The sequence below is a fragment of the Salvelinus fontinalis genome, chromosome 2 (genome assembly GCF_029448725.1).
Source record: "Salvelinus fontinalis isolate EN_2023a chromosome 2, ASM2944872v1, whole genome shotgun sequence".
In the NCBI taxonomy this organism is placed as follows: Eukaryota; Metazoa; Chordata; class Actinopteri; order Salmoniformes; family Salmonidae; genus Salvelinus; species Salvelinus fontinalis.
The window spans coordinates 85741554-85758658 of NC_074666.1; the positions used below are offsets into that span (position 1 = coordinate 85741554).

The 17105-nt window shown below is 42.4% G+C and overlaps 1 protein-coding gene across 2 annotated transcripts in view; it reads right to left on the minus strand.

Moving 5' to 3' along the window:
- ttyh3a (tweety family member 3a) overlaps nucleotides 1–16503 on the minus strand; it is a 56076-nt gene extending 39573 nt beyond the window's left edge. Inside the window, exon 1 of one of the 2 annotated variants that reach the window (XM_055892353.1) lies at nucleotides 15404–16501. In XM_055892353.1, the coding sequence (XP_055748328.1) occupies nucleotides 15404–15529 (126 nt within the window). In that variant the 5' untranslated portion in view covers nucleotides 15530–16501. Of the gene's footprint in view, nucleotides 1–15403 lie in introns of both variants that reach the window. The other variant, XM_055892361.1, reaches the window with a different exon arrangement.
- Between the last annotated feature and the right edge of the window lie 602 nt (nucleotides 16504–17105).

Below are 17105 nucleotides of genomic sequence, written 5' to 3' on the forward strand. Positions count from 1 at the left end.
TACTGAAACACATAGAAACCATATAATCTTAGTCTCTAACGTCATCACACATGAATAATCTGTGTGTTTCCCTGGCCTCATTTTGAGGTTTCACTTAAAGCCAGTTCTCATAATACAGGGGAAGGCCACAATTATTTCAAATCAAGCACAAATTTCAAACAGGATATATCCATTACGATGAATCATAAAAACTGAAGATACCGTAAAGCATATTATGCTCCAAATCTGTCTGCTGTACAGTACCTTCAGTCTTATGATTCATCGTAATGGATATATCCTGTATGAAATGTGGGCTTGACTTGATATCAAATAACTTGATTTTTGTGGACCCAGTGAACTCCTGTTTCCATGTGAGCACTTAAAAATGACTGGAATCTTTGGACGCTCACAAGCTGCCATCTTTCCCTTTCAATGTGTGCAAAGTATTTCTCACCTACTCTGTGTGGGCATACAGAACGGGGTGCTGGAGAGAGCATTGTGTTGGCTCAGGCCAGACCAGAGAGCTTGTGACTTTATAGGAAGTGGGGTAAAGAGATTCAGGGTCCGTGTGAGGCGACACTTCTCCAGCAGAGGGAAAAGAGAAGATTGACTGTCACTACACTCCAGACAAAGTCTTGAGTGACCAGGGCCCTGGGGTGACTGAGGGGAAGGCCACTGTCGTTTGGGCTTAGCACCGCTCACTCGCTCTTTACTGCTGTCAGATGTACATTTGCAGTGATTTGCCCATTGCAATACTGTATATGATTAAAATGCCCAGATAGCAGTGGTAATTATTTGCCTTCACTACCTCATGGATATGAGGTTGAGAACAAACGTGCATAGGAAATGGTCTTTTAGATTATTGTTCTTCTCCACCTTTTCCTGGTGTTGTAACGCCTTAAATGAGAATGAATCCAGTATTACCGCCCGTTCCCTCAACAACAGCTGCTCTGAGCTCCTTTGAGATAGGAAATTATTTCCAAAATGCAAGACAGCCCAGCTCTTTTGTGCAAATGCTAAATAAGGATCTAATTTTAGGCGCTGCCTGGGCTTCAGTCTTCTGTTCATGCGTGCGGACAGTGAAAAGCGAATAAAAAAAACAAAGCATTCTCCCTAAAATGGAACCGTAGATAAAGGGAAATGAAGGTTCTCGAAGTAAATCCATTAAGACTTCTTGACTTTAATGATATTTAGATGCATTTACTTAGAGCGCCCATCGCAGGCAAAAATGCATTAATTCTTGCACAGGAAAAACAAAATAGACTTTATTCTGCCAACTGTATGCCAAGTAAAGGTTGTTTAGAAAACAAATAATTCACAGTCCTTGAATGAAAAAGGATATGCAGAAGTTGGTAACTATCTATTTTTATAAACTGGGTGGTTTGAGCCCTGAATGCTGATTGGCTGACAGCTCCGCGTTGTGTCGTGCGTTTAGAATATATTGGCCATACCCCCCCCGTGCCTTGTTGCTTAAATTAACACATTATTTTGGATGGTGTTAAATGAGTGTCTGGTAACTGTTTATTATCTATCCAGCTGCCTAGTCACTTTACCCATACGTATATGTACATATCTACCTTAATTACATCGTACCCCCTACACATTCATCCCGTGTATACGGCCAAGTTTTTCTATAATGTTTATTTTTTCTTTCTCTGCATTGTTGGCAAGGACCTGTATGTAAGCATTTCACTTTTGTGAACGAAGCATGTGACAAATAAAGTTAGATTTGTACATTGTAACCAACTGGGCAGAGTTTTATAAAGCATGAATCAATCATTAAGACATGATTTGGAGTGTGCTCTATTGGCAAATGAATCCAACACATAGCCTCATTCCAGAACAGGCAAAAGAGAACAAGGGTCTGTGTGGAAACTGCCAACTGGTTTAAAAGGAAGGCAAACGTGAACAGGAAACAGAAAGCTGCAACTGAGCAGGAATGCAGCGAAAACAAGCCAATCTGGAAGCATGGCCCGTATCAATTAAGATATGACTGCTCCCCTGATTTAGCCTAATGTCGAAAGAATAGCAAGTTTGTCTTCTCTATTGGCAGTGTAGCCTTCTCAACTTGGGAGTGTAAATTCATATCAGCAAGACAATTTATGTAGGTGTAGTACACTACTCACCTACAGGTAACGTGGATCAAAACGATAAGAAAGTGGGTTCAATACTGACGTAAAGTCCTGGCTAGGCTGCAAGGTAGATGTCATATGGTCTGGGATCAGATCTTACGATATAGAGCGTTGACGTGAAAAGGCACCCATCTGCTGAACCTTGGAAGTCTTAGGGTGAATGTGAGTGAGATTTATTTTACTTTTACCATTTGTACATCGTTACAACACTGTATATATACACATAGTATGACATTTGTAATGTCTATTCTTTTGGAACTTCTGTGAGTGTAATGTTTACTGTTCATTTTAATTGTTTATTTCACTTTTGTATATTATCTACTTGCTATGGCAATGTTAACATATGTTTCCCATGCCAATGAAGCCTCTTGAATTGAGAGAGAAAGAAAAGAGAGAGAAAGAGGTGAAGAGAGAGCGTAAGCAAACGAAAATGAGAGGTGTTTGAGTATTGAAAAGGCGTGTCAGTGAGTGAACGAGTGAACTAACAAACCGAATAGCTTAAGTGAACCAGCTTAGGCTAAATATGATCAAACAGAAACAGCATAACACCTATTATCAAATGCATCTCACGGCCTGATGACATGTTAAGTATTGTGCTAGAGAAACGGGTCTATTGCTGAGTACTGTAGATCCAGCACCAGTCCCATACCTCAGCCTGCAGCACATAGGGAGAGGGCAGGCACTTCCTATGTAGTTCACACAGGCCTCTCGCTCATGTTTGTATTCCTGTGGGGGAAATACAGGTTGGGAGTTCATTGTAATTACACAGATTTCGATCCAGACAGTTTCTCTTCCCCTAGTAGTCGCATATATTAAACAGGAAAATACCGGCACTCTGGTTCTCCAAACAGATGCATTTTTCAGTAAGATCAGCCTAATGGGCTGCCCCTGGGCTCTTGGTGAATAGAGGCCTCTCCATTGAAGCGCTTTATTGAGACGGTTTCCCCACCCTGGAGAAACAAAATCTGAACTCAAATTACAGTGTCTCACAGAGCTCCATCTCCTGGGCAGCCATCTTGTTACCTAGTGATATTATACCACTACTTCATGGATATACTGCGCAAACATTTTCAAATACTACATATGCTGAAATGCAAGTTGAGAAAATTCATACCATGGGTGGTTAAATAAATGGAAAACAGTCAATGTCACTGTCTGACTAAGTGAAGCTCAAATGGACTGGAGAGGAGCCGTACCATCCTGTGAACAGGATGCTGGCATTGTTTCAACCCCTTCTCATCTTCCCAGCTTCTGATCCAAGACGATGGGAATTCAATGCTGACTAATAATGACCTTCAATTTAAAAGTCATTCTCTACCTTTTAGTCATGATTTCTTTCATTTTCACTCCCCATTGTCAAGAAAAGGAAATGGTCCTCGTTTTATGTTGCGATTCAAGTTTCAGGGATGGGAGTTCCGTTTTTCACATACCGGTCGGTCAAGCGAGCAAATCATGGTCCATATGTGTTCAATTAAAGGGCACTTAAGTATGGCTTTGAATTAGACACATTGCCATGAAAGAATAGCAGACCCAAATCACAAGACAAGAAGGGAAGAGAGAAAGTAACACGTGCTGACTCAACTGTCCACTTTGTCCATTACAATCAGGTTTCACTTCCAGGTCAAATTCCCCACATCCAAAATGAACTGCTTGATGAACCTATGCAGACGGATGCAGTGACAAACAGCCCATTCATTTTTGGCTAATGTGCACAAACACTCCACCACACCAGGTACAAAAACATTGGTTCTCTCGTACATCTATCTCACTGTGCTATTGGCAGTGTGGATGTCAACATACTTGCCCTAACCAAAGTAGCCTACTTTAAAAAAAGCATTTCTGGCCAAGTATGGCCTAAATCTAAAGAATATATATTTCCCCACTCCTCAGGCTAGCCTGGGCTCTCCTCGTTCTCTGACCCAGGTAGGAGGCTGAAACCATGCTGGCCCTGTCTACTTTCCTCACCCCAGTCAGCCCACACCCAAACAAACCCAGCTCCAGTCCCACTCCCATCCATCACAATGGCAATAGACTGCCTCTCTTCTTCCACCTGCAAACCTTGGCTCTGGTCCACAATTTACAAAAGCTGCCTCTTGACAACCCCCCTCCATGTTTGCCTTCTGACGAGAAGGAATTTGTCAGACAGCCATTTTCACTCGTTTCTCACTATGGCCAAAACATTTTTAACTATAAAGCACCAATGAAGAAAGTGGATGACTAAGTCATCATTAAGACATCATTGGATATCAGAATGAAAGGTGTGATTACTGTATGTATGCCTCAGGACAAATGTTGCATATATGCAATTTGTAAGTCGCTCTGGATAAGAGCGTCTGCTAAATGACTTAAATGTAAATGTAAATATGCCTGGTAGGCCTATAGATCTCCTTTGTGGGCCAAATCAGAGGTTAAGGGGAGAATTGGCGTACTAGGCAACATAGGCCTGCACTCAATTTGTGGACACTTGAGGCAGGGGGTAAAACAAATTCTGGCTTTGGTCGTACCTTGTCGACAGACTGGCAATTCTCTCTCATTTTGAAATCCACTTAAACACTAAATTCTTAGCACTTGCCGTTAAAAAGAGAAATGGGAAAAAGTTCACTGATCAGCACATCAAGGACAAAGTGGATTTTACTTCAGAGGTAAACCCTCAACTAAATGAGCTGAGAATATCCATTAATTCTGACCCTGTGAACAAGTGCCATGCTGCAGAGTGCAGGAGGATGGTTATCCCCTCCCCTAACTGGAAAAAAATATACAGTTTAACAACACTGTTTGTAAAAGTTTTAAATTACATCTCGACCCAGTGATGAAGACATGTCTCATGGTATGGTTGAGTATGCAAAATAAGTCAACGTTGAGCACCTTTATCTCTTAAAGGTTTTGGCATTCAGGTCCAAAAATGTCCCTTTCTGAGCACTTCTACAACGGGCAAATATGTATGAAAGGGGTGCTGTCAAAAAGTGATTGAATTCAAATGGATTTACCCGTTACAGTAGTATGCCTTGTTGCCATTACCTTGCTGCTTGAACCAGAAAGAGCTCTACAGGTGCAGAAATTAGGTAGGATACTGATGGTCATATGCTGTATGTTTCAGTCGTGTTTACAGTAGTCAGGTGTGAGGTATGGCATATGTAGGCATTGATAAGAGTTGGGTTGCAGAGTAGAAGGCGGGTAGAATATTTTTAGGAATCGTCAAGAAAGACTGTGGAGAGAGGGATGTTGGCGGGGGTAAGCCCTTAGTCACCAGGGACGGCAAGAACGTCAGCATCAATAATCTGTCCGACTGTCTAATTATTCCCTGACATACTTGGCCAAAGACAAAAGCTGTCCCATTACCCTGAAAGACCTTTGAAGACTGAAAGCACATTTATAGCCTAGTGAATAGTGTGCTGGACAGCATAAAGCCAGGCCTGCCCTGCTAACACTGTCTGTAACATCCAGGGGTTTAAAGCACATAAGTGAAAATACTTTAAAGTACTACTTAAGTCGTTTTTGGGGATATCTGTATTTTACAACATGTAAAGCTAATTTCTCAAATGTTGTGCACATCCCTGTTAGTGAGCATTTATCCTTTGCCAAGATAATCCATCCACCTGACAGGTGTGGCATATCAAGAAGCTGATTAAACAGCATGATCATTACACAGGTGCACCTTGTGCGGATGACACGCAACTACTTTTCTCCTTACCCCCTTCTGAAACCCAGGTGGCAACACGCGTCTCTTCATGCCTGACAGATATCTCAGCTTGGATGTCGGCGCACCATCTCAAGCTCAACCTTGACAAGACGGAGCTGCTGTTCCTCTCCGGAAAGGCCTGCCTGCTTCAAGACCTCTCCATCGCAGTTGACAACTCCACGGTGTCCCCCTCCCAGAGTGCAAATAACCTTGGCGTGACCCTGGACAACACCCTGCTGTTCTCTGCAAACATCAAACCTCAAGCATGCTCCTGCAAGCTCTACAGCGTCCATAGAGTACAATCTCATCTTATACAGAACGCTGCAGCCCGCCTGGTGGTCAACCTTGCCAAATTCTGCCATATCACCCCGCTCCTCCGCACACTCCACTGGCTTCTAGTCAAAGATCGCATCCACTACAAGACCATGATACTTGCTTAGGGAGCAGCAAGGGGAACTACCTACCTTCCCTCAGGCTATGCTCAAACCCTACACCCCAACCCGAACACTCCATCCTGCCACCTCCGGTCTCTTGGCCCTCCCACCCTTACCGAAGGAAGCTCCCGCTCAGCCCAGGACAAGCTACAACATCAGCAAATAGCTTTCTGAGCTTCATGCTGGAGTTTCAGTGTGTCTAGAAAACATGAACTGAGGCTCCAAAAACACCCAAATACATCCTTTAATAAACGGCAAAGCACCCAGTATCATGATACAGGTCTTTAGATGTTGCACACAAAGTTGTCATGCCAAATCTTATGCACAACATTATAATCCATTTTGTTGAACTCGACCGCTAATTTTGCATATTGGCTTGCAAGCGTGTACTTGTTCCTCTCGCTATTGCGGGCGTGTAAGTAGGGGGCGTGCTAACGGCACAGGTACTAAGTAGCTAGCTAGCTACGTTTTCAGTTAGTCACTCACAAGATCAGCCAGGAGACGACAAGGGAACTGAAGTAGTTTTTGTTAGGTTATTTGCTGAATATTGTTGAAAATACTTTGCTGATGTGCAATCCTAACATGCATCAACGCAATGAGAAAACATACTGTATATTTAGCTATCAGATCACTGCTTATCAAAACAGTTAGCAATAATGCTTTCACTTATAGACTCTGCAAAAAAAGAAACAGGCCTTTTTCAGGACCCTGTCTTTCAAAGATAATTCGTAAAAATCCAAATAACTTCACAGATCTTCATTGAAAGGGTTTAAACACTGTTTCCCATGCTTGTTCAATGAACTATAAACAATTAATGAACATCCATGTGTGCAACGGTCGTTAAGACACTAACAGCTTACAGACGGTTGGCAATTATAATCACAGTTAAGAAAACTTAGGACACTAAAGATACCTTTCTACTGACTCTGAAAAACAACAAAAGAAAGATGCCCAGGGTTCCTGCTCATCTGTGTGAATGTGCCTTAGGCATTGCGCAAGGAGGCATGAGTACTGCAAATGTGGCCAGGGCAATAAATTGCAATGCCCGTACTGTGAGACGCCTAAGACGGCGCTACAGGGAGACAGGATGGACAGCCGATTGTCCTCGCAGTGGCAGACCACGTGTAACAACACCTGCACAGGATCGGTACATCCGAACAGCACACCTGTGGGACAGGTACAGGATGGCAATAGCTGCCAGAATTACACAGGGAACGCACAATCCCTCCATCAGTGCTCAGACTGTCCGCAATAGGCTGAGAGAGGCTGGACTGAGGGTTTGTAGGCCTGTTGTAAGGCAGGTCCTCACCAGATATCACCGGCAACAACGTCGCCTATGGGCAGAAAGCCACCGTCGCTGGACCAGACAGGACTCAGACAGGACTGGCAAAAAGTTCTCTTCACTGACGAGTCGCGGTTTTGTCTCGCCAGGGGTGATGGTTGGATTTGCGTTTATCGTCGAAGGAATGAGCGTTACACCGAGGCCTGTACTCTGGAGCGGTATTGATTTGGAGGTGGAGGGTCCGTCATGGTCTGGGGCAGTGTGTCACAGCATTATCGGACTGAGCTTGTTGTCATTGCAGGCAATCTCAACGCTGTGCGTTACAGGGGAGACATCCACCTCCCTCATGTGGTACCCTTCCTGCAGGCTCATCCTGACATGACCCTCCAGCATGACAACATGCACCAGCCATACTGCTAATTCTGTGCGTGATTTCCTGCAAGACAGGAATGTCAGTGTTCTGCCATGGCCAGCTAAGAGCCTGGATCTCAATCCCATTGAGCACGTCTGGGACCTGTTGGATTGGAGGGTGAGGGCTAGGGACATTCCCCCCTAGAAATGTCTGGGAACTTGCAGGTGCCTTAGTGGAAGAGTGGGGTAACATCTCACAGCAAGAACTGGCAAATCTGGTGCAGTCCATGAGGAGGAGATGCACTGCAGTACTCAATGCAAATGGTGGCCACATCAGATACTGACTGTTACTTTTGATTTTGACATCCGCTTTTGTTCAGGGACACATTATTCCACTTCTGTTAGTCACATGTCTGTGGAACTTGTTCAGTTTATGTCTCAGTTGTTGAATCTTGTTATGTTCATACAAATATTTACACATGTTAAGTTTGCTGAAAATAAACAGTTGACAGTGAGAGGATGTCTTTTTTTGCTGAGTTTATGTATAAAAGACTGATTTGACATTGTCTTGTTGCTTATGGGGGTTATTATGTCACAGGAAACCTCAAGTTAATGGACCACTGCTCCATGTCAGCCAGAACAAACCCATTAAGTTGCACCACAATTGAGTGCATTACAATGTACTCTCACAAGCTTTTCGGATTTTAACATGTGTTCGAATTTGCACCTTACATCAGGGTTTCCCCAACTCTGGTTCACGAGTAACCCCGACATCACACATTTTTGTTGTAGCCCCGGACAAAAACACCTGACAGGCAACCACTGATGCAGGTAAAATGTGATGGTTTTGCAATGGACAGGTTATGGATTCTATAACGGAGAGGTCATGGATTCTATGGAGACATTGTCTAGGGTTAGGGAGAAGCTAATCACATTGTCATTGTTTTCATGTCTTTGTAGACTTGATGAAAGTTACATCATGTCATTCTTTCCAGTAATGCTTGTTACTGTCATTGTGCATACTTTGCCATCTTATTTTCAGGAAAGGTAGACACCAGGCAGACTTAGTGTGTAAATCTTATGCGGAAGTGAGAAAATTGCTGATTGGGGTTTCATTTCTTCTCAGGCACACCCAGGTACAGTATGGTTCTCCTCCAAAAAACAAAGCCTGGGTTGCTCAGAACATTTAACGAGCCAACAAAACAGACCTTCTGGATGGACCTGGTAGAGCTGTGCTGAAAAGATGGGAGGACAAGATTGTGGTGTACAAGGACACGTTCTCCAATGTTCAACTTCCAACACGACCACCCAAGAACATAGCTAGTGTTCCAAGACCAGACAAGGCCCAGATTGTAGCCGATTCTGACTCCTGCCCCTTACCACTGTCGCTCCAAAAGGTCAAAATTAACACTCCCACTCTGGTGCAGACACCCAACAGAGTTCCAGCTCCCTAAGCACAGCCACCAGACAAATGGTAATCAAAAAAGGGGAGGTAACAATTCTGTTTGTACACTTGACGAAATTGATATGCGTCTTAATAAAAACCTAATTGAAACTTCGTTATTATCATGTCATTTCATTATTATTCAGGTTATTACTTATATATATTACTCGACAAATGAAGAAATGCCAGAGGACCTGTCACATTCTTGTATTGACTACATTAACAAGTCAAAATAATAATATATGCCTACCTTGTCAATTGGCTTTTCTGCATATAACATTTTCTAATACAGATCCTATTACGACGCACAAAACCATTCAAGCGAAGTCCGATGTGTTCTCAAACCTTTCCCGAAATAGTCACATAATGCCACAAACCCTGTTGCTGTGGCCATTCGATGGCAGTGGCATATGCTCTGCAGAGAGGACGCTGTAATGAGAGAAATAATGTAGCCTAAGCTACTGAAAACAGACTTTTTACAAGACTAAATCAAGACAGGAGCTTTTGACTCTTATTAAAGAGATGGAGTCCAGACAGGCTTCTTTAGGAAACTTCCTGAATGGACATATAGGCCTATAGAGAGAATCAGCGTACTCACAACCCCGCAAAAGCACCCGTCTATCAAAGCCACTAGCGTATGTCAGATACAAGAGCAAGTATTTCTCCTTTCCTTAAAACGTATTAAAAAACCTAGGCCTACCTTAGGCTTTCCAGAAAGTAGACTATAAGATAATGAATTGACAATTAGCGTATGAACGGAGCCATCTATGCTCTAGTATGAAGATTAAAATTGACCATCATTAAATTAGAAACAAATACATGCAACATGTCCATAGCCTATTTATCAGCGATGCTGATTATCGAGGGGGAGAGTGTTGGAAAGAGTTTTCAAATACTGCGAGGAACTACTATATATTTGAATGAATGTATAAAAATTAAAAAATTAAAAAAAATTAAACGGACTTTGTTGACTTACTGTGTGAGGTGAAGAAAAACTGAGAAGCCCAGCTGGCCACTTTCCTACATTTTACATTTGCGAGAAGCAAGCCAGGTACTTCTTTGCGTGCTCCGTCAACATTAACAGGACAGAGAAACCAGACACATGCTCATATGGAGCATGTAAAATATGTTATGAAATAAACCAAAAGTTGTTTCTCACAAGCGTAGGAGGTTTTGAAATCTGCAAACAACTTTTCCACTCCGAGAAAGAGAGTGGTAAATGAATAATTACATGCATTAACATAAATGAATGGTAAATGGCCTGTTTTACAAACGGCAGGTTACACAGACATTCATAAAAGTGAATTGCAGGCCGACACCGTATAGCCTAGGCTACTATTCTACTTTGCGAGTATTGGAGAGCGGCATTTTTTCCATGTTCCGCCTAGGGCGGCATATCGGCCAGGACCGGTGCTGACCACCGTTGATTAGTCTATAAATTAAGAAAATATTCCATATCAAACTATACCATGCCAAGTTGGGAGAGGATTGGTGCATTCATTGTCCATTTGACACATCATTAGGCACATGTCGTAGGGACCAGATGTTGGAGCAGCCTTAAGGGCAGTCAGTAGCATCAAGTGCAAAAGTGTCCAGTTTAGTAACAGTGAAAGGTAATTCCCGGTGAATGACAAAATCCAATGAAAATGTACATAAGCTACTAAAAGGTATTTACAAAATGAACAGACTTAAAATACAGGTTTGAATATGAATCAAAAACCTGAGCCTCAAATCAGGCCTACCCTGCCAAACCAACTATAGCAGGTTGGGGTATACCAGACTATGGACAGCCTCCCCATACAGCTCACATAGCAGAGCTACAACATAACTCAACCTCACAGGTGAAAACAGGTACCTTTATACCTATGGCCCCTCCCTATGAACCTTACCATTAACCCAAATATGGCATATTAAATCATGTAACAGACATCCTCATTATACCTACATTACCATATTCTGTCTAAATAATATGCAGGAATACTTTCCATTAATGAATACACAATTCATAACAATAGTTCTGCAGGCCAACAGGAGGCAAAACATATTACTTATGGAGCTGCGCTCCCATTATGCAGAGAACACCGACAAGACATGGAGTACCGAGACACGCATAACTTCAACACACACAGGACGCATTACAATATGGAAATAAACAAACATTGCATCTACCGGGAGGATTGCAAAACGGTAGATTACTGCAGTTAAATATGAAACTGAAAAGAGACACAATGCAACTCGACCAAACATTTCCTCGACACATAATTAGCCTTGCGCACAGTAAATACCGCGACACTGGCAAAAGAGGAAGCAACAGTATATACATTTAGAAGAAATGAATTATTAGATATAAGTGGAAACATGAACGCCCTAAACAATGTATAAAGGGGAAATAAATGATGCTCGTTCGTGACGTGATCTAGTAAATCAGCTTCCTCAGAGCCAGAACAACCTTGTTGACTGCTGTCGAATAGGAAATGAAGTCAGACACATCCAAACTTTTTTTTTTAAAGATCGATTTATATAATTACTAGCAAGCAATGAAAACATGTATTGTGTAAAAGAAAGTCCACACATCAAACATGATTTTTACTAGTGCCATAGCCTACAGCGCTCTACACCCCACCGCATCTAGCAATCAGCTGCTCCAGCACATAAGGACATTTAGACAGAGGAGGAGATGTATACTGAACACAAATATAAATGCAAACTGTTACAATTTCAAAGATTTGACTGAATTACAGTACATATAAAGAAATCAGTCAATTGAAATAAATTCATTAGGCCCTAATCTATGGATTTCACATGACTGGGAATACAGATCTCTGTTGGTCAGATACCTTAAAAAAACAATTTTAAAGTAGGGGCGCGGATCAGAAAACCAGTCAGTACCTGGTGTGACCACCATCTGCCTCAGGCAGCGCGACACATCTCCGTTCGCATAGAGTTGACCAGGCTGTTGATTGTGACCTGTGAAATGCTGTCCCACTCCTCTTCAACAGCAGTTGCCATTGAAGTTGCTGGATATTGGCGGGAACAGAATGTCATACCAGTCGATCCAGAGCATAGCAATGGGTGACATGTCTGGTGAGTATGCAGGCCATGGAAGAATTGGGGACATTTTCAGCTTTCAGGAATTGTGTACAGATCCTTTCGATATGGGGCCGTGCATTATCATGCTGAAACACGAGGTGATGGCGGCAGATGAATGGCTCGACAATGGGCCTCAGGATCCCGTCAAGGTGTACCTGTGTAATGATCATGCTGTTTAATCAGCTTCTTGATATGCCACACCTGTCAGGTCGATGGATGATCTTTGCAATGAAATGCTCACTAACAGGGATGTAAACCTAATTTGTGGACAGAATTAGAGAGAAATAAGCTTTTTGTGCACATGAAAAATTGAACAGGTGCCCCTTGTGCCTGGGAAAATAAAAGGACACTCTAAAATGTGCGGTTTGTCACACAACACAATGCCACTCGTCTCAAGTTGAGGGAGGGTGCAATTGGCATGCTGACTACAGTAATGTCCACCAGAGCTGTTGACAGAGAATGTAATGTTTATTTCTCTACCATAAGCTTCCTCCAACATTGTTTTGGAGAATTTGTCCGTATGTCCAACCGGCCTCACAACCAATGACCACGTGTAACCACGCCAGCTTCTTCACCCGCGGGATCATCTGAGACCAGCCACCCACACAGCTGATGAAACTGAGGACTGTTTCTCTTTAATAAAGTCCCTTTGTGGGGAAAAACTCATTCTGTTTGATTGGCCACCCATGGCTGCGCTGCTGCTTAGTCATGTGAAATCCATAGATTAGGGCCAAATGAATTTATTTCAATTGACAGATTTTCTGATATGAACTGTAACTCAGTAAGAATTTGTACATTTGCGTTTATATTGTTGTTTAGTATAGATTTCCAAAGCTGGTATAAGCAGGTCCAACTCCACGCAGCAAAGACACTTGGTGGTATACCACCAGTTCCCAGAGGTCCTGAGTCCCATCTGAGCTGCTGGTTGAATATCTGCTTGAGCCCCTGCATGCTCCATCTCACCCTCTCCTTTCTCTGTCATCCTCAATTTGTTGAAGATCTTTGTCTGTGTATGCCGGATCAAATAAATAAGGCTCTCCTGCAAATTCAAACATTTCCTCATATTTTCTAGTCAGATATATTGGTAGCATAGTAAAAAAGAACAAATAATTAGCTTGCTTGATAGATTAGCGGCCAGCAGCTAGCTAGCTAGCAGCTCTGCGTTTACAGTGGACACGTTGTTGTGGACTGGCTAGTGTGTTTTTGAAACACGCCCTCCTTAACTTATAGGTGTGCAGTAGTCACTGAGGTATAGGCAGAAGCGAGAGGAACAAGGAAGTAAACGCATGCCCGCCAATATGCGTACGCTAGAAATTATCGCCCGAGTTAAAAAATATTATAAAGTTGTGGATAAAGTTCAGTATGACAGAATGTCATGTGTACAACATCTAAAGTCCTGCATCAGGATACTGAGAGATTTGCCGTTTGTAAAAGGACGTATTTGGAGCATCAGTTCATGTTTTCTGGATGCCTTGTAACTCCAGAATAAGGCTCAGGAAGTCAAATTGCCGGTGGGATAAGTTTCTCAAAATCAAGTAAAATTGCAAATAAAACTTTCTGGAAACTTCTAGAACATGCTATTTACATCAAAAATACAGATTATGGTCATAAATAGTGAAATTCTTCTTTAAGATGAATGCAATAACTTTAAGTCACTCTGGATAAGAGCGTCTGCTAAGTGACTAAAACGTCAAATCGGGCAGCCAGATGACCTTGGGGGTCACAACCTCAGATCAAAGGTCATACATCAAGGTCTTAATGACCTATTAGTGCCGGGCTCTATCTCCTGAGGAACAGAGTTACAGTATGAAAATAATGCAGAAAAGAATGCAAATAATGCCTAACAGACTAATCATCAGCTAACACATGGCACATTACAGACATGACTGGGTCTCATTCACACTGACATGGCCCACAGCTTGCTTTGGTTAGGACAGAGTTATCTCAAGAAATTTGAGAAATTACTTTTGTAGTTCGGGGATAGTACATTCAATTCCTTCAGCATGACTTAATCTGGGGTTATCTTGAGATGTGTAGGCTGGATGAAGTGTTTGGTCAGCAGGCCCACGGCCCAGCATTAAGTCTGATAACTGACAGGTTATCTTGGTCCTAGAAGCTGTGAATGAGCAGCTCTGGCAATCTCCCTTTCCCTTCTCCCTGAGCACTCAACTGACAGTGACACCCAGTGCCAGAAAATACAGGCTTCTTTTTAGAGCCTGTTGTGACAACTGTCGTCGTGATACCCATAGCAGCTGACAGGGAAGGGGAAGCCATCTGTTAATCTCATCCTCCTCCATACACTTTGGAAGCAGACAAGCTCATTTTGGAAATCCCCATCTCCTGTGACTAGCTAACTTAAAATGTCCATAGTTTCTGTTTGCTGTTGCACAGGCCAAAGCCATAACGGCCACACCGTAAATGGGCATTATGCTCCCCCTCACACACACTTAATTAGGAGAACCGGAAAACAGGCCTAGATGAATAGCTATGATTATGATGCAATTTATGAAATATGGGATCCCTGTTATGACTCGGTTTAAAGACCACTGTCTTTAAACCATCTCCACCCATCCCTGGAATCCATACATGTCATGTCAGAAGGTAACAGTGGCTGTTTCTGCAATGGGAAGTCAACATGACAACAGTTTGAGAAATCTAGCCTGCAAGAGTAGTTGTTAGTCACCCCTCCAATCTCAGTAGGGACTAGGTCTATGCACTGTACCATGCCTAGGGAACCACGGTTAATAAGAGTCTCGAGTACTCTTGCAAAGGCTCTGCACCAAACAAGTTTAATAGGCATTGTCAGTGCACCAGGGTATAACATTGCATTGGTCTATGCTGATGCCTGCCCCATTTATTCAACTCCCCAATTGCATCATCCCAGAATATTATCATACATCAAACAGCAACCCACTGGCAACTCCTTTGTTTACAAACGTATAATGTTTGACAGACATGTATAACTTCTGATTCACAAGACACAGTTCAAGTAAGTGTATGTCATAAAGTTACCTGTTGATATGACGAGTCCTCCGGGCGAAAATCACTGCTCGTCTGTTCGAATTGAAGGTTGAAGTGAGGGAGTCGGTGTAGCAGGTTGACCCACCACGGCGGTGAGTAGTTGACAACCGCTGCCATGGTATGAGGGCTGTGGACGCTTTAGGGAAACTGTGATCTGTGTGGTCAGTCAAAATTGAAATAATGGACTGAGCCCGCGTCATAAAGTTATTGTTAGCAAGCGGTCCAGCAAAACCAAAGAGATCCTATGTCCGAAAGAAGAACGTCAGACCTAATGCATTGTGGTCCAACGTTAAACTGTACCTGAGATATCGGTTGTCACTTCTTCCCTACGGTACTTACAAAAGGGTAGCTAACTATATCCATTGTTATATAACACTCCCATGTTCACTTCTGTCATGTGTAATACTAAACTGTGTCAAAAAAGCTGAAGGAGGAATAATGGGCTACCCAGTCAACTAACGTTAACTTCACGAACACCCCCACGCCGATGACAGTCCATCCACCTTGTTGTAGTTGCCTGTCTGTCTGGATAACTACTGTACAGATGACGTAACGTTATTTGGCTATCTGGATAGCTTCCCAACTCAGCATGCAAGTAACCTTAGCTAGCTAGCCGGCTAACTATTGTTGTTGAGCAATTCTACAGAACGCATCCATTCCAATCAAATACTTTCGTAAGAAAAAATGCGTAGCTAAAACATTTGATTGATTCTCAATAATTCCTTCTGGATTATAATTTGACTGTCCTTTCCTCATTATCAGTCATAGCCAGTTGATTGTTCCTCGTGTTCCAATTTATAAAGCTAGCAGCAGGCTAGTTGGCTTGCTAACTAGCTTAGCGGATATATTCGTGCTCCGTCCGTGGTTGCTCCAGTTCCATTTGCGCCCTTTGTCTTTTCTTCAATTTTCCTAAATGCTTTGATGGCGACCAAGTCTTTTATTGTATTGCAAAGTAGTTTAAAGTCGACAATTCCTGTTCATTCACTAAAGATAAACAATAATCCGTTGAACTATTCAGGGGACTACGACGCTGCAACCTCCACACCATCCGATGCAGATTGCAGTCCCGCTCGCACCCACAACAACCCCACTCCTCACGCAGCGTCGCTGTCTCGTGTAAATGATTTGTGTGTAGTGGCCTCTGGTGGCGAGATGGTGAAGCTACACACACCCAGGCATATTTTGAGTAAGAGTGAGTTATCGAGTCAACCTGCTGAGTAAAGGGATAAATGAACAAACTATTGGTCTCTATCCAGGAAATCATTGGCACACATGCTGTACAATAACAACATTTTTGTAATTATCAATTTAGGGTCCTGCTAATTACTTGACTGTTTTTTTCTCTCCTTTGGGATCTATTGGAGGAGACAAATCACCCTTCAAACTTTTAGACCATCTCAACCCATTGAACGACCAACAAGTAAAAATAGATTACAATGTAATCATATACACATTTGTATATCAATATCCAATAAATAGATTTGGTGCACTGGTCCTCAAAGAGATGTCCTTTGATTTATTTGGCTAGAGCTTTTTCAAATCAAGTTATGGTTAGGCAGAGGTGGAAAAAGTACTTGATTGTCATACTTGAGTAAAAGTAAAGCTACCCTAATATAAAATGGCTCAAGTAAAGTGAAAGTAACCCAGTAAAATACTACTTGAGTAAAAGTACAAAGTAAAAGTAAATGCTATT